General features: G+C 41.7%; 1 protein-coding gene and 1 long non-coding RNA gene across 2 annotated transcripts in view; one reads left to right on the top strand and one right to left on the bottom strand.

Annotated features, from left to right (window-relative positions):
* The window catches only part of CLINT1 (clathrin interactor 1), a 47,181-nt gene extending 46,758 nt beyond the window's left edge, over positions 1-423 (bottom strand). Inside the window, exon 1 of the mRNA XM_031598199.2 lies at positions 200-423. Within this exon, the coding sequence (XP_031454059.2) occupies positions 200-240 (41 nt within the window). The 5' untranslated portion in view covers positions 241-423. The remainder of the gene's footprint in view (positions 1-199) is intronic.
* A 21-nt stretch (positions 424-444) lies between these two features.
* LOC149915906 (uncharacterized) overlaps positions 445-18,789 on the top strand; it is an 87,735-nt gene continuing 69,390 nt past the window's right edge. Inside the window, exons 1-2 of the long non-coding RNA XR_016471270.1 lie at positions 445-1,506; positions 1,825-1,935. This is a non-coding gene — a long non-coding RNA (uncharacterized LOC149915906). The remainder of the gene's footprint in view (positions 1,507-1,824; positions 1,936-18,789) is intronic.

Here is an 18,789-nt window from a genome sequence, read left to right as displayed (position 1 = left end):
CGGGAGCGGGAAGGGAGGGCGGCGAGGGCAGGGGTCGGCCGGGCACGGAATGGGCGTGAGGCAGCGCCTCAGCAGGGGGAGGGGCAGCGGCCATGTTGAGAGGGGAGGCGGGGGGGGGGGTTGAGCGTGCCCGGCTGAGGGGACGCGACCGAGCCGCCCCGGCCCCCCGCCCCACCCGCCCGGCCCCCGCCGTACTCACGCCTTGTCCACCAGCTCCCGCACTTTCCACATGTTCAGCATGGCGCCGATCGTCCGGAGACCTCCTCGGTCTCGCCGCCCTCTGCCGTCGACCCCAGGAGGCTCCGCACGCCGCGCTCCGGGCAGCCGCCGCGCCGCCGAGCCGGGCCCGCTCCGGGCAGCCGCCGCCTCTGCCAACCGAGGGACGCGGCACCGCTCCCGGAAATGGAGGGTCCTGCACCGCACCGCCTGCTGGGAAATGTAGTCTATCGGCCGGCGGGGCGGGCTGGGGAAGCCGAGCGGCCCCGCGAAGCCTGCTGGGAGCCGCGCGCCGTCTGGGCGCGGAGCGGCGCCTCTGCGCGCAAGGGCTGCCGGGAGTCGTAGTGCGCGGCTCCTCTCACAGAAGCGTGGCGGTGTCACTTCACCTCGCGTTACCTCACGTCACCTCCCTTCGCCTGGCCAGTCCCCGAGGCCCCAGGAAACACTGTCATACAGTGCGGTGGAACCGTGCTTGTGTGCCCTCTTCGGTTTGGGGAGCAGCCGCAGCGCAGCCCCGCCCCGCCCTCACACCGCCGCAACACCAAAGCTGTGGGTAGCGATCGCCTTGCTGCCATGTGGGGCACGAGGTGGGAAAGGTCTGTACGAATTGCTGTTAAACCGCAAAACACAGGCGTAAAAGTCACGCCTGACTGGACATGAGGAGCTCATTACAAAGTAGCATTCTGTCTTCACAACTGTTTCTTTACTGGTCACCGCCTTCCCTGAGTCTTAGGTGAACTTGCCTGATTTACCTGAAGGCCTGCAAGAGGATTTCCAGGAGAGGAACAAGAAGACAGGAAAGCAGACAGGAGGGTGAGGCATGTGCACTGGCTGAAGCAGCACAGCCCATCTGAGCACAGCATGCACGGGAGCCTGGGATGCTCTGATCCAGAAAGACCAGGGACTGAAAGAAACCCAATGGAGAATCATGTACATTAAAGCTTCCTCAGGAATATTAACTGATTTAACATAGTGCCCTGGTTTCACTTGGTAGAGAGTTTTCACCAAGCATTGAAGGCCATCTTTAAATACTGATTATGTGGGGCAGTGAACAGGCATTGCAGCTCCTTGCATGGAACTAAAGGAGTGAAGTCAGTTAAGTGACATTATGATCAGGATTCCGAGATGATTTCTTTACATACATTCACTTTTGTTCTCTATCAACTTGTTTTCAATGTGAGTTTTGAATGAACACACATGAGGGAGGATTTTCTTCTCGAGAGAAGTGGAAATTTGTTGGTTACTTCTGTTGGCAAGTCACAGGACAAAGCGGAGTGCCAGGGTATCATGGTTAGTCCGTAATTTATTTTTTGATATTCTTGATGTCTATTTCTTCTTTTTGTGTGTGTGTGGTTTTTTTTGTTTTTGTTTTTGTTTTTTTTTTTAAACTACAATATTTATTTGTAAACTTTATCTAAGAGCAGCATATAAGCACTTGCCTTTGAGTTTAACTGGTTAAGGTGACCACATGAAAAAGATGGATTGCAGCTTACAGGTCAAGTAACAGTCACTTCTTTTGATAGTTGGTAGCTCTTTGAACTGATCAGGAAAACTAAACAGCTGATCACCTGCCCGTTTTCTGACATCTCTCTATCTCTTTTTACATAGGTACTTTCACACCTTCTGTCTTCTGAACATCTCAGTGAAAGTTCTGGGAAATGTAATTGAATATAAGAACATTTTGAATGGATTATCAAGTGTAGCATCCTCTCACTAACAGTAAGTACTATATGTTTATGTGAATAATGCAAGAACTGGTGAATGTGGATGGATTAGTCCCAAGATATGTATTTCTCATTTTCAGTTTTCTGTGGTTTGGTAGCTTAGTTCTGGAGTACTGATCTTATAGCTTTTGTTTAGGAGTCCTGGAAGGACTTTGCTTTTATAAATTTACCTCGTTGCTTTTTGAATCCTTTTAGACTGGCTTACACAACATACCTCGTGGTGATGTATTCTGCATTGAACTATTGTGTGTGTAGTGCTGAAAAACACTTTTTTTTTTGGTGTTTCAAATTGTCTGCTTTAAAGTATTACCAGTACAAATGTCATGGGAAATAGAGTATGATAATTTCCTGCTATTCCTTTCCTTGTCAGCTCTGAATTTTGAGATCTTTGGATTTCATACCACACTGTTTTTTTCACTGTGCTGAAGACTTTGCAGTATGCATATTTTCTCCTTGTTCAGAAATTGTGCCATAGCTTTTCGATTCTGCTCAATCTTTTCTGAAATGAAAGAAGAGGAACCAGCACTGTATATAGTATTGTAGATGCAAACAGCCAAGTTTTGTTTTATGTCTTTTTTTTTTCTTGGTTCACTTTATAACAGTACTAAACAGTCTGCTTTTTGAGTGCTGCTGAACACTGAGCTGATACTGTACTTTGCAACACACCCATCATTTGTCTGTGGTTGTTGTCTATCTGAACACACCATCAGTTTTGCTGTCCCCACTGCTGTGCTCTCTTCCATCACAGACTGGGATAGAATATCCTTCATTTCATATTGTAACACCAGGAAAAGCAAGCTGGGTGAGGACTTGTCTGCCCTTCATTGTTTCTATAAATAAAGTAAGGATGTTGATCTCCAGGATTATGAAAATATATTTATAATTTCAGTTTAAAGAAGAAATAAAGTATTACAACTGGAGCTTTCAAAAGCACAATGTTTCTGATTTTCTAGAAATCTTGTTATTTTTAAATTTGGCTTCATTCCATGTTGGATCAAAAGCAAATTTCTAAATGTATTTCTGCTCAACTGCAAGTTCTCAGGTTCTGCAGTGGTGCAATGAAATTGGTGTTATTTTCAGTGCAGTGTTTTCCTTAAGCAGATAAAAGGAGTTCACAGAGTTCTAAGTGAACAGACCTGCTGACTTATGGGCTGCAAGAGGCAGCTATCAGGTCCAGACTCTAGCCACACCTGAAGGTGCACATGTCCCCAGATCATACCACCCCTTCTTCCCTTTCTTCCCATCAGAACTGACAATTGGACTGAAACAGGTATGAGTCAGTAAACCATCAGGATATGGTATATTTGTGTGTTTGTGTTTTACAAATCTTTGTTTCCACAAGAAAAATTACAACCTGCTCTAATCGTACACTTCAGTGAAAAGGAAAAAAAAAAAAGTATTTTAGTTGCAGATACGAGAATAACAGTACATGCAGAAGAAAGAGAGAATGAAGCTAGAATTTAAAAGCAGTTAAGATGAAGGTGCAGATCTTTTAAGCATTACAAGCTATGTCTGGATGCAGTAATGGGGCAAGGAGAGACGACTGGCATTTATTGTCAATTTTAGGGTATAGTAAAAAGCAGGTCTTTATGTAAGATTGAATGCAACATGACTGACAGTAATTCTGCCATCCCCATTCTGTCAGCTACTGACAAAGTGCATGAGCATATGTATAATTTCTGAATGATGTGAAGACACTTTCTGGTGCATAAGTAGTTCCTTTAAAAGAAAAATCTGATCGGTATACATAGAGGGTAATGCAGTTTCAAATCAATGCAATATTCAGTATAGCAGGTAGTACTTGTATCATATATCATGTGGAGGAAATGTACTTTATTATAATTTGAGCCATCAATTACAGGAGAAGCAGTTAGAGAAATTGAAATAATTTGAACACTGCAGTAGAGGTTTGCACCTGGCTATTCCAAAAGTTAATATGGGCCATTTGGTGCACAAAAAGTCTTGCATGTTCCAAATGCCTGGAGAGAAATACTGTTGTTGTTAATTTCAACCATATTAATGCTTTGCAGATAAATGCCCAAGTCAGTTATTAATTTACTATTAAAGTTGAGGGGAAAAAAAGAATGTCAAAAAAAAAAAAAATGTTGCGGCAAGGGAGGCAGTGGCAGAGACAAACTTCTCATTTAAAGCAGTATTTATTTTCATGATTTCATAAAGATCCACTTTTTGCCCACTTACACATCTGAATTCTGAATTCTGTGAAGTATGTTTGTTTTAAGAACTAGTCAGTAGGGCAGAAGGAATGTTGAAATAACATTCTGTGTTTGTAGGCTGGTTTGTGTACCAGGCTTCTATGAACAATTGCAGCTTCTCTGAATCCAGTTTTGTCTTTGTGTAACACATCCCATATGCACAAATGCACGGTGTTACAAACAGAAGGTCACTAGGTAAGCTGTTACAGTGTTTCTGCCTCTGGTAAAAAATGACAAAATCCTCCAGTCACTTTCATGGCTGTAAAATTGCCTGTGAAGCTTCTCCCACTCAGTGCCTGAGCATTTATCACACTCAAGTGAAATGAAGAGTCTCAGTGTGCAGGTGGAAATAGGATTTTGGCAGTGATTTGCCCCTGTGGAAAGTGTGGCAAGAGTAAAAAGGAGAATATGGTACTTATATATGCTGTTCCAACTGTATTCCTTCTAAAATTGTCCTCTTTCTGCTTACTCTGATATGGTACACTCATTTACTAACAGAACTTCCATGTCCAAGACCTGATTCACTCTAATGGAATATAGCATGGTAGGTAGCAAACTTCTTCAGAGTTTTCTGAGAAGTGAAAATGAACCTATTTTAAGCTTTGCAACCACGACTACAACTGCTCTTTTTATGCTTGTGGAAGTGGGAGTGCAATGTAGATGTAGGACTTGTCTCAGAAGAAAGGAAGGAAAACTGCCATGCTGGTAACTTCTGCCAAGGTAACACTGGCATTTCTCTGCAGAAAGTCGCTGCAGGAGGCTGTATGGAATGTTAGTGTCAATCTGACTTCAGCCCTAGAATTGCCTTGTTTTCTAGCCTGAAGGAAAAAAAAATGTTGATGCCATACCATGGGTACATGGATTTCACTGTTTCCTCACAATCTTTTGAAACAGTTGAGCCTTTCACTTAGATGAGGCGGGGATGGTTAGTTCTCAAAGAGAATTACATATTTATGCAAAATTCTTCCAAGTTTCTTGAAAACAGATGACAGAGTAGGGAAGACCTTATCACTACTGCTCCTGAAGAAGGAATGCAAGCTGAGCTAACCCTTAATAGCAAGCATTTAAGGTCAAGGTTCTCTTCTCCTGTTCTCCTTTGTCTGATAAGCAGTAAATTCTTCTGACTCTTTGTTGTGGATTCCCTGATTTCCAGAAAGAGGTGAATTCCTGATGCCAAAATACTACAATTTAATTATCAAACCAATAAATTGAAAGACAAATGTCCCCAGGGAAGCAGCCTTTGCTTGTTCTACTTCTGAACAGAGTGACTTGGGGTTTTTTGGTTTCTCATTTTCTCTGATTAGCAATTGGTGTGGTTCCAAATTAGGAAGAAAATGTGGGGTTTAGGGATTGAGAACTTATGGCTGATAGTGGATGTTCTGAGCTTTCCTTCCTGATGATGATGTGCCATTATCTGTTATTTTTCTTGGGTTTTGAAGCCATATTTTTGAAAATATGTTCCCACTGTTGGAAGTATGAATTACAGGGAAATAATTCTCTGACCGATGTCCTGACATTACAGATATTTCTGTCACGCCCCTAAAAACCTCCTTTAATTGGCCATGGTACTTTCCAATGGCAATTTAGGAGTTTGTCTTTGAGAACTGGTCCTATGATGGTTCTTTTCCATCACAGGAATCACACACGACCTTTTATTTTCTTAGAAATTTTTTCATCAGATTCCTCAGTCTATGATTTTAGCTCCATACGGATCTTACCCTGGATTGTTGCTGGTGTTTGCTGTTATACAGCTGTTCCAGCAAGTTCTTTTTGTCCACTGACAAAAATCCAGCTCACTCTAGCATTTAAACTATACAGAAGGAGGAGAAAAGGACAGGCTGTCTGCTTTTTGTAACAGTCAGCCCTTGACAGGTTTGTCTTGGTTAGCAGCATTCTGCATTTCAAATTCCAAAATTCCTGTGACAGTGGCCAGAGTTAGAAAACTGGTAGCAGAACAGGGCTGAACCAGAAGCACATGCCAGACTAGTGAGGTCAGAATTCTTGGTATCCTGCAACCAGTAAATGTTCCCATTTGTTATGTTGTCAGTTTGACCATAGTCCAAGGCACACAGCTTTCTGCCAGATCCCAAGCTGGAGAGGTCTTGTTTGTCTGATTTCATAAGAATACAAAGTTTATGAGATCTTGCTGTCTGTGTATTTGTATCCCTCAGTCCCTTTGTGTTATTGTGGGGCTCAACAGCCAATCTCAAAGAAATTAGATAGAGGGGTGGCAGACTTACAGATATGAAGTTATATGTTTTGTAAAAATGCACAGCTTTGTATATATACTGTATTAATGCTCATGTTTTGTGTAAGGCTGCAGTAGGAATTCAATTAGATAGCTAGGAATCCCCTTGGAAAGCACTGTGACTGATTTTCCTGCTTCTGAGTGAATTCATTCATTCTTAAACTCACAGAAATCCAACAAAAGGCACAAAACAAACTTCCTTCATTGCTCACCAAAAGCCTTATTTCTTTCTGGTCTGGCTACTCACATGTAATCACCAATATCATAAAAGTCTTACACGTCTTTTCAAAGCCCTACTATAGTTTTCCATCAGATGTGATATATGAGGGGAAGAGCTGTCATTTTTCCCTCTTGACACTGCCAAATAGCCCCTGAAAAAGTAAAGGAAATGGCAAATCAAAATGGTCTTCAAGTCATGGTCTAGGGCAGCTGGTGTTTGATAAGCCAGTAGAACATGGCCAATTAAAGCTCTGCAGACGGTTGTCTCAGAGGTCATGCATACACATTGAACACATTGTCATGGATGCAAACTACCAAAAAAAAAAAAAAAAAAAAAAAGAGAGAGAGAGAGAGAGAAAGAGAGATGTGACAATAAAATGTTCTAGGAGCCAAAAATTACTCAAATTTTTATTTTGCTGGAAATGAAAAGTGCCGTGGCAGTGCTTCATGAGTTGGTCTTCAAATGAGAGAATGAGACAAAGAACTGCTGATTTTTCTATGTTAAAAATAATAATTAAAAAAAAAAAAAGGCAGTTTAATGAGCTTCTTTCATTTATATACATCATTTATATTTCATGCATTTATATACATCACCAGGAAAATAAGCCCTGTAATGGAGGGTTCCTACCTGAGTAATTTCTCTCAAGAGAAGAAAATGGTGCATTTGCAACTTTTTCTCCTAGGTTTCCTTCATCATTCGTCTTTTCTATTTCAGTTTGCTGCTTGAAATGTGGTTGTTTTGTTTCATGTTGTTTTACAGAACTAAGGCTTTAAAAGCTACTGTTGAGTATTAGTATTTTTTAAAAGCAAACCACAAGCACAATCAGCAGCAAAAAATCTACAGAGATTTTAATGAATTAAAAGGTAAGTTGAAAGAGCAAAATTAATCTAAGATGTGGAACTGATGAGTTTTGTTGTCTAGATTGAGCGGATTGTCAGATGGAAAAAATTGCTATAAATTAACAGCAAATTTTTCAAACAATATTTATAAGAACCAGACTTGATCCACCAGGATTGAAGTGGACATTCTCTTGCAACATCGGGTAACCTTATCCCACAGACATTTACTACAGCTTCTTTCTCATGACTGTTTGGTCCTGGCTGCCATCAGGTAAAAGACTGAATTAAATGCATCAATCATTTCCAGTTCCAAAGTTCTTTAGTGTGATTCTTGACAGTTCATTCAATATTGATTTTACTGTGACTGGGTCCTTCAGTTCTTAGATCCTGAAAAAGGGAGCTACCATCTACTTATTCTCTAATCTTGAAGATAGCTTTGGGAATGAAGAGATACTCATTTCCAACTGCCTGTCTCCTCTTGGAAATCATTGCCAGATGGATCTAAAATCTTGCCTTGCATGCTGTACCACCCAGTAAAATAAGTGTGTTGCACAAGACCATAATGCAGTGTCCTGGCTAACACTGCACCAGTTCTACTGCTTTCTTCATTTGCAGTAGTTTCAATTTCCCTCTTGTTCCCACTTGTGTGGCTTTATTTATGGGCTCCCCATGTGTTATGAACTTAATTCCTTTTTTTGGATGAAGGCTGAAGGCTGAGTTCAGAGAGAAAATATTAGAAGCCCTTCAGCTCTGAGATTCTTGTTCACTAGGTTTCATCAGTTTGGGAACTGTTTGCTGATTCGGAAGACAGAAACAGAGAAAAAGAGTATGAATGCTGCTAGTCTGAGTAAAAGACTCAGTTATTGGGAAGAGGGGAAAAAAACACCAAAAAAACCCACAAAACAAAAACAGAGGTAAGAGCTCCAGTGAAGCAGGGTTGTCAAAAAGCCTTCCCCATCAAACGGACTTCAGAGAACCATAGCAGACGGATTTTCAGTACCAGTCAAATGTAGGAGTGTAGAAAGTTGACATGCTGTCCCTTGGAGAGCTGAGGTATTGACAAAAGACATGCAAACTTGAAAAATGTACATTTGTGGAAAAATCCATCCTGACAAGTGACTGCACTTAAGTCACCAAATGGACTTCACCCATGGGATGGAACTCAATTATTGTTGCACATCCAATGAATCCAACCATGGAGAAAGCACATGGCCAATAAAAGGGAAGCGTTCAGTAATCAGATCTTTCAAAAACGATTTAGCTTTTTGCCATTGAGTACCTTCTATAAGTGACGTGTACTTCCCTGCAAACCTGCTTGGCTCCTCAACTAGATGGTTAGAAATGCTGAGCCACTCAGCTGTTCTGGAGCACAGACGCATCCTGCAATTGCCATTCAAGAGAATTTCTCAAACCCTTCTGGGGAAAATCTGACCTGACTTTTTCAATTGCAATTTGTATTTGTTAAAAATGAAGAATGTTGTTGTATTTGGTGATATTTTTATGATACTTGCAATAGGAGCTATTTAATGCTAAAAAGATAGTATAAAATGGTATAGTTCTCAGAGTCCCAGTCAAAACCCCATTAAATAAGAAGCAGAAGCTTGCAAACTCTAAGTCATTAAGACAGTCTTCCATTTTGAGTGAGGAGGTGTCTGGAGCACAGCTGCTGCTCAAGTGTATCCTTCTTTGCCAGTATTTTCTAGGTGCATTCTCTCTCCTTTAGACACAATATTATCCTTTGCACAATCTGTGTACTTTTTGTTTTCCATCCTTTTGATTTCAGCACTGCCACAGTTGTGACAATAAATAAATCCTTCTTAGAGAAAGATCCATTTTGGGTCATTTTTATTTTTCTGTTTCCAAAATGAAGGTCAGCTTCACTAATGGCATCTAAACAATTGGTTTCAGAATGCACCTGCATGCATACTTGTTTTTGCAACAAAAAACATCTTTGTGAAACTGAACCTCTGCAACTGTGTTTGCTAAACACAGGCAACAGTAACTGGTGGATGCTTTTAAGAACAGGGATATTATGTGCTAGTGTTTCATAAATCCACTTTGTTTCTGTGGCTGAATTTGAAACCTTTGTTGCTTTTACCAGCCACCTAGTTCTCTATTGTGTCCGTCTGCTTTCGTAGATCTGCCGTGTTTTTTAGATAGCTTTTTCTAGAATAAACTGAAGATCTAAAAATCTACTTTTCCTGAAAATTCAGAATGCATTTTCCCTTAGGTACATGGAAATCCAGTTCCACCACTGTGTACTCATTGTAGACGCACTAGGTGGGTGTGCACACGCAGACATCTGCTCTTCCACATCACTAAAAGGAAAAATATCATGGGGACTAAGCTGTTCCTTTTTTCCCTTCCCTTTTCACTTCCATTGTTTCAACCAAGATTTTTTCATAATCTGTCACTTTGCAAGCTGGCGATTTGGGCTTGGAGGATTTCTGGGCTGCCAAGCAACCAACTTCTTATTCAAATGTTCAGGGGAAAATGTAGTGCAGCCATTTATACTGTCACTCTGACAAGTCTGAGCCTAATCTCAAGATGAGAGTTATCAGGCAGTATCAGTCAAGCAACAGCCATCAAGGATCAGCCATCAACAACCAAGTCTGTACCATCCCAGCCTCAGAACAGAGAGCTGGAGAGAAGTGCTTTCAGCACCATTTTGTTTATATTTTGTGAGTGGATATGAGCAGAGTGCTGGGTTTAACTCCTGTGTCCAAAACTTGACTGTTTGAAAACATCACGAGTGCTTTGATCTCAAACTACAGCTAGAAGTGCAAATGGAAAATGTGGTGATCCACAGGGCCTGGCAAGATGAAGTCCATTCGCAAGACTGTTCTTCACTTCTTGGTGTAATCAGAGCCAAAGAACATTTAGCATTTACAGCAATTGTATCAGCAATACTATCTCAACAAAATAGAAAGTCCACATTCTTTGAAGAATCCCTCTGGGGAGTTGAAAATCCCACCTTTGAACTGTAAAACTTATTCATAAAAGCCCTCAATATTTGCTTTATACTGATGATGAATCTTCAGCACTCTTAAATCTGTCTAGAAACATTGTTTCTCTAACACTTTGGAGCATTTGCCTTCATGGATAGAATGATTCAGCAGGGCAAGAACACAGTGTGCCAGTCTGCCATGAAGCAAATATTTTTCATTGTTTGCAGAATCCCTAGAATTCAACAGAAGAACAGACTTCTATTTGAGCCAAGAAACATCTGAATGTCATGTAAAGTTCAGTTAATTATGTTCTAAATAGTTACCACCACTACTCTAGCTTTTTATTGGGTTTGACTGATGCTGTTATTATACTGCTGTCTTCCAGTGAAGGTGGAGGTTTGTTTCACTTTGATCTGCTTACTTTCATCTTGTGATGAAGCCATTTCAGTAAAGGATGCATTCTGAGAGACTTAGAATTACCATGGCTGTGGTCTTCTAAAAATTACAGCAAGGTTATTCTAGGGAATCAGCTTAGTCTGATTAGAACTCTGCACAGATTCCATGTACACTTCACCCAGAAGCACATATAACTGCTGTGGCCACAGCAAAACTCACATCAGCTGCAGCTTCATTATAATCTCATCTGTCTATGTTTATGGCAGCATAAAATAAAGAGGAAGAACTTTTGAGTGTTTTGGTTCAATGCCACAAGACTTGAGCTTTCTGGTTCTCTGATGTGCTCCAGCAGCACTGAGGGGGTGGGCAGCTGATTCTAAGAGTTGCTCCAGCAGGAATGAGTCAGCACTACTGAGCAACCTGTGAACACACCTCCACATATCTACTGTTCTAATTTCAGAACGTCCACAGGTAGGTAAGAATCTCTGAATCAGTAGTTTCCTACCCCAAATCTTGAGATACACAAAACAAGAGAGAATAACTGACTTCATTCTGTTACCTGAGCTGCCATATCAGAACCCTGAAACATGGCCTAAGGAGCACAGGAGCACATTATTGCTTTGGTTTACAAAGGTATTTAAGCATACAAGGATGCAGACAGACACCTAATAGGATTTATAAAAGTACCTAAGGGAGTTTGGGACCTAATTCCCATTGGCTGTCAATGGGAATTAGATGTGTAATCTACTTAGGCAATTTGAAAATCCCACTGGCTGCATCTTTTCATGGCTAAGTACCATTACAAGCCTTAGCTCTAATGAATAGAATTATTATTATACTTGGTTTCATTTCCTAAAATTCTTGTATTGGTATGAAGACTTGGAGGCAATTTCACTGGGAAAAACTGCTTGACTCCAAGCCCAGATGGGTGCTGTAGATATGAAGTGAAAGGAAGGAATAATTGAGCTGCTGTGATGGTCTTCATCATTGCCGCTGTATCCGCAGTTAGCCTGGAGAGCTGCCAGGGGGTTTGTGAATTGGTCAGTTTGGCTTCATTGTATGTCATGTAGAGAACACAAGTGACTTGATGAAGGACAATTTGGCTCACTCACAGCAAAGTAATAAAGAAAACAAAATCATAAAAGCCCAGAGGCTGTGACTAGCCAGTTGAAAGGGCTGCAGTTTTCTTGCAAAGAAAAGTGTTGGAATCTTTTCAGCACTCCATGAACTGAATTAAGTTCCATATGGTACTGGAGAGAATCCACAGCTTTGGGCAGTACAAGGGCTGTTTGGTTCCCTTCTTTAGCTCAGGCAGCAGAAGCATGGGCTACAGCACAGAGTTTACTTAACTCTGTCTGTCTGTTCCTTTCTCTTTTTCTTGTCGGGCATAGACTCAAACAATAACCAAAATTCATCTGTGCATACAACTGTTCAGTAGCTATGAAAAGCCTTTTTCCCCTAGAAGTAGTTTTCATTAAATCAGACTTGAACCCCTGCTAATTGTTTGTCCACTTAGCTTTAACATGCATAGAGTTGTACGGTGGAAGTCTTGTCAGCATACAAAAGGGTCTGAATGAATAATTTGGGTAGGAGATGGCTGGGGAAGGTTGCTACATTGTCTGAAGCTGTAAGTTGCTAATTATTTATAGGGTTTCCATAAATGTGTATGAACATAAGAAGGCAGTTACAGTCCTTTTTGATCTTAGCAGAGTTTGAAGATACTGTTTGCTGATATAAACATTATTTTTAAAAATGTGGACAATAATTTAAAAAAAAAAAATTAAAATGCTGTATTTCCAAGTGAAAATCTTAGTCTGAGCCATCAGAGTCCTTAATCAGAGGGATAACATCCCATATACACACATGGAAAGGATACTGCATACGATGACATAAATTAAATAAAAATCTGGCCCAAGTCTTTAAGCATATGATTAAGAACTTTTTATTATTTGTCACCAAGTGTATGGAGTGCATAGAGAAGAAATCCCAGGGCTGTGAGGAGAAATGGTGTGTTCTTGTATGGGAATGTGAGCTGGAGCTTCAGGGTAATGGTTATTTTGCAAATGCTGCTTTTTACTATGTCACTGTTTGTGTTCCTTATAACAAAGTGTACGACTGTATGCCAGCCTGGTAGTTAGACAGCATGAGTTTTTCTGTTTCCAATCCAGAGGACATGTCCCACAGCAGGGTTTCAGCACCTCCTGATCAGAACCCTTATTTATCATTTCAGTATCTACATATACCAGAGCCAGACTACTGTACAGGCTGGTTTTACTTGAAGTTCAGTACAGCTGTTTTTTTGGAATCAGAAAGAAAAACTACACACTGAACATGACTGCAGTGCCCACTTACACACCTTGAAGCAAAGGAGGTTAATGTCCCATGACAGCAGGCAAGTGTCCAGTGCAGCCAGCACTGTGGATTGTCTCCTGTCACCAGGAGCCCACAGAGGGCTTGGCTGTAGCCAACTGAATTCAGTTTTACTGCAGAGTAAAATGTGCCTGCTGAAATCATGGCACAGCTAGAATTTCTTCCCAGCACACCCTTTGCTGAGCAACAACGCTTGTGTGTCTTTTCCAGAGAATGGGATCGACTCAGTCTGGCTCTTGAAAAACACACCAGCTGCACTTGAGGGGGTGATGGGATGAATTTTAGTTAAGGGCCTTTGCAGACACAGCTGAGTGCTGGGTTTTCATAGCTAAAGGCAATTTAGCAATATTGTCCCTTGTGTGGAAAAAACACCCTTGCTGGAGGCAATGGCATTTAGGTGCAAGTGAGACGGGGGATCCACCATTACAAGGACAAGAGAGGACATGGATATACAAAAGCCAATTGTTGTGTAGGAATGACAGCAAGCTGCTTTATTAAAAAAATATATATATTTTATTTATTTATTTTGTCTTTCTAAATCTATTTGATGCTAATAAACTGGATGAGTATTAAGACTAAGACTAGCTGCTTCCTGGCATGGAGCACACAGACATTGTGCAAGATTTCTTTCAGCTCAGCTTCGCTGACGTGCTTGGTTCTGACCTCAACCATCTCAAGTTTTTCTAGTTCTGAGTTTCTCTACCAGTGAGAAGGCCTGTGTCAGTGAAATCGTGCCAGGATACCTGGGGAGCTGGGCAAACTGGAAAAACCAGGTTGTTCATCCTATGATCTCAGGCAGGGGGTCGAGTTGCAGTGCAGCTCTGGGAGGTCAGCCTGCAGCAGGGAGAAAGAGGCATCAGGTGAGATATCAAGAGTTAGTTCGGGTGGGCTGGGTGAGCAGCACTGACTGCTAGCAGGCAAATGACACAGTTGTTTTTTTTTTGTTTTTTTTTTTTTTTTCCCAGTGGAAAATATTTCAATAACTTTTCTTTTTTTCTTTTCAACAACATTTTTCTTAGATCTCTTCTCATTTTCTGAATAAAAGGAAATAATCCTTGACAAAATAATGAGTGAATAACAGCCATGAAAAAGCCAGTTCCCACTAAATGTCTCCTGCTCTTTTAGTAGACATTTTCAAACAAACTCTAACAAAGGCTCTGGAATTTCAGTTGTCCTTGAGTGTGCTCCAGATGTGTTTTACTTGGGGTGGTTGATATTCCTTCCAGTCTCTGTTCTTTTCTACTGCTAGTCTGATTTGAGCATCCCTTGGAAACAAGGGACATCTTTCTGGTGACTCCATCAAGAGAGCTTGAACAATATTCACAACACCGTGTAGGCAGAGGTTCCAGGGTCTCTGCATCTCTTTCTGGTAATTCTCACTTTACTAATCTCTCCTTAATTAGTTAGGAAAAGTTAGCTGACAGCTGGGAAAACCTGCCCAGGTAGTTCAATTGCCTGTGTTTTCTCTGTATTGAGTTTTAGTTCATTATTTTATTTGGAAAGTGTTCTTGAAAATGTGCTCATTTCCCCTTCCAGTCCCAGAGCAGAATCTGTGTCAATGTATATGAATGCAGTCACATTTCTTGCAGATATCTCTTCCTTGGCATTCCTGTTTGAGCTGCACATCACAGTGCATTGACTGACAATTGCAAATACATGAGTAGGGGGGAAAAAATCAAGTGTTCAATTGACATGATCATTATTTTACAACATCGCTTACCTGTAGCTGTAAAGAGTATTTCACTTACCCGGAGATCTTAAAGGAGCTGTAGAGAAGCTGAGGGAGAGTTTGATAATGTTACTTGTTTAGGCTGCTTGAGAGTTCTGCTTGGTCTTTGATCTTTGTACGGGCATCTGCATGTTTCACCTTCACCCGCCTTTTCTGCATCATGTTAGCTCGCTGCAACAGTGTTGAAGCTTTTTATTCAAATTGCCCTTTGAAAAATGTTAGCTCTGTTTTGGGAAAGGAAATGCTGAGACATGAAGCTTACAAGGCCTAAAACACTAAAAAATCTAAAAGCCTATTTTTTATTAGCTGGATTTGGATAGTCAACATTTACACAGCTTTGAACAGACCCAGCTGTGCTGGTGGAAGATACTGCTGTTCCCATCATCATCTACCATACCAGAGGTTACTGCCCAGCCGTTCTGCCAAAGAAAAATCACACAGGTGGTCCTGAATTCAAGCAACACCTGGTGGATGGATGGCTTGATGCATGAATGCAAGAAGGGATGAACTGATACAGATGATTTTGCAGGAAGCAAATTAAAGCAGATTCACATAAGTCTGCTTCATCAGCTGGTCTAAAGAGGGAAAGCTGGTATACTCTGGGTAGGCAGGTTAGTGTAATACAGCTGGGGTCTCACACTTGCAAAACTACATGAGAAGAGGACATTTCTTGCTTTCTTAAGCCATGAAACAACCTGTGTGTCCAGGGATGGTTAAAGCAGAAGTGGTGAAAGTGTCTCTCACTGTGTATGCATGCTGTGCAAAGTGCTTAGCTCTCATCTCAACCATGAAGTACTATGGAAGTACAAATCCTGAAGACAAGAAAAGCTCATATCATGAGTGAAAGTGGCAGAATCTAACCAAAGGTCAGAGAGTGGAAACTACCTAGAATTAGAAGTGATTATTTTTAGCAGGCAGCTTCATTCTTGATAGTTGCTCTATTTGGATTGCTATGGCACTGGAGCCATCCTCCAAAATACATAAAGTGATGGTTTCTTTTCAAGGAATCGGGGTGGTGAGAGATTTGCCAGTACTCACAGCAAACATACTGTGATGCAGAAGAGAGGAAAGAATTATCCAGGCTTTGAAGCAGCTAAAAATTGGCAGCAGTAACCAAAAATCCTTTAACTGATGGGCAAATATGGAAAGCAAATGTATTTGCTCTGCTGAGCAGAGACAAATACGTCTAGATAAACTAAAAGAAAGATTTCACTTTTGCCTAATCTTCATGGCATTTCCAGCCCACAGATTTCTGGGAATCCAGTGGAGGCCAAATCACATGACATTTCCAGACAGATTTGCTGACCAAGGCCTTTGGGATCAGTTCTGAACTTTGGACGATTAGTTAAAATGAAATACTTTGGGCTTAGCTGTTAACAGTGTCTGGAGCTCAGTACTGTGAGATTTGAACACCAATCAGCAAAGTGCAAAGCCACTAACCTTGAACGATTCATATCAGCCTTGCCTTAGTCTCTGGTATACTCAGCCTATGTTATCAGATGTGAATGTCTGTTTTGGATTTTATCTAGCTCTCCTGGGGTAAAGGTTGTTTAGCAAAAGAAGCCTCCATATATATGGCATCCTGAAGCAGTGCTACAGTGCTACTGGTTGTCATTTATTTCTCACCTCTGGATTTACCAACTTCTTCCTTCTCTTTTCTTCCTTTTCCCATCCTCAGTATTGCTCCTTGTTCCTCTCTTCCCCCATTTCCAGTCCTGAGAAAGCTTCATTTTTTCTTCTTCCAAATTCAGGACTGCAGCTTTTGCTTCCAGCTCCAGGCCCACCACTGAGCCTGGGCATGGTCCAGGCTGCTGCTGTCCAGAGCCACTCCCCAGCTCCTGCGTTAGGCTTCCCAGCACCGCAGGCAGCTGTCACACAGCACAGAGCGGCCCTGCCTGGACCCACAGGAGCTGGCTCATGCCTGGCAGGCCCTCTTTGTGTCAGGCAAATCCAGCTGCAGTGCTGGAGCCCAGCTGTTCAGAAAAGTGCTGAAGCCACATTTTAGCAAACACCTATGGTTCAGGTTATGCACAGTGATCTTCCTCAGGACTTCTTGGAGTCAGCTGTGTTGCTCTGACTCCTGCAGCAGATGCTCAGAATGGCTCTTGGTGGAGGTTGCCAGAGCGAGTATGATTCAGGCATGCAACCTTCAGCAGGCCTGAGCGTACTTGGCATGAGGTCAAGGCTCTCAAACCAGCTGTGCCCCTTTGGTAATGGCTTGACAAATAGAAACATTTCTGCATTTGTCACAAAATCCCCAGGCCTGTCGCTTTCATGTTTCTCAGAGCTTTAATTCCGTGCCAGTATATTGGGCTGGTGGGGGAGAGAAAGAAGCAGTGCTCCACAGATGGCTCAGGCTGGGATATCCTGGGAAGAATTTATCCTCTGAAGGCAAAAATTCCTTGAAGAGAGAGAGATTTAAAAAATGTGCCGCATTTCTGAAAACACTTTAAGCTGGCATAAGGCAGCCCTGCAACAACTTCTTCCAGAGGGAGACCAACCATTCCCATTCCTCTGCCTCCTCCTTCCTGGCCCAGGGCCACTCCTCTCCCTATGCTGGCACCAGCACACAAATGGCTGTGCAGTGAACCAGGCCAGGGAACTCTGCCAGGTTTAAACTAAACAATTTCCTTTTCCCCAGGTTAGTTTTAACCTGGATGAGTTCCCTGATCTGGTTCACTGCGGGGCCACTCATGTTGGCACAAAGCAGAGACTAGTACAGAGAGTAAAGAGAAGTGTGGGATAGGGGTGAGGGGAAGGAAGAGCCATTTCCTTTAGTAGCAGTGCTGGTTTATGCTGGCTTATAGACTTGGTGTATCTGTGGTATTAATTGCTGAAAATGATGTGCTCAAATCCATGTGTCACTGCTGAGAGATTTTCAGGAATAAAGACCTCTGTCACCTTCAGTATGGGATCTTACTGTTTGGTTTTTAGTAGAGGGTCAGAGACAAACCTGAGTTCCCAATCCTATTACACCAAATAAGTGACAGTCTTCCTAGGTGATATGAAAGGGGAGATGGAGGCAGTGGGCAGGGAAAACCTGGTTCTAAAATTATACAGCACATATTGAGCAGAGCCACACGAGCTGAGGTGTCTCCTTGCAGCTTGGTCTCTACCAGCAGCTTCCTTGTCTCCATATGGCAAGTAGAAGACTGTCAACTGTCTACTACACTGCCCTCAGTTCCCTCATATGCTGATGGTAATACTTATTAGGCATTTATTTAAATATCAAGGAGAATTAATCTTCTGAGTGGCAGCTTGGTAGATGATTTGTCAGCAGCTAGCTCATTTACTCTAATAAAGTGTGGATTAATTCCGTTTAACTGTGTGGAGCTCTCTGAATTTACAGTGGTATATCTGAAAGTAGGATCAGGCCCAATTTATTAAGTATTCTGCTACTCATGTCATACTGCTGGTGTTCTGCATTCATTTGAGGCCTCCATTAAACTCTGGGGCACAAACTCTGTCCTTATAACTGCATCCAACTCGTAGTTAGTAGAATCTGACCTGTTAATGGAGAAACGGACATTAGCGAAGGTTACCAAGTAAATATTTGCTCCTCCACAGAGGGCAGTCTTGAGGTCAGTGGGGCTGTTCAGGACTTACATGGTTTTCTGATACACGAAGATACTTCATGTTCACTATACTCAGTGTGTGTGTAATTCACACCTTACCCACTCCAGTGTGTTGCACTTTGAAGGTGAGGTTCTTGTGCACTGAGTGTGACCAAGGGTGTAAGAAATTCCCAATTTTTAATGAAAAAAAAAAAAAAAGTTAATTTTAGTTACTTTCTTTCTCTTTTTCCTTGGTTCCTTAGAGTGTTATTGTTTTCCACTGAGAAGATAATTACAGTGATACTTGACCATACTCCCATACCTTCTCCCAC

The sequence above is a fragment of the Phasianus colchicus genome, chromosome 15 (assembly GCF_987193195.1).
Source record: "Phasianus colchicus chromosome 15, bPhaCol1.hap1.1, whole genome shotgun sequence".
NCBI classification, from domain to species: Eukaryota; Metazoa; Chordata; class Aves; order Galliformes; family Phasianidae; genus Phasianus; species Phasianus colchicus.
This window is presented reverse-complemented; position numbering and strand designations above follow the sequence as displayed.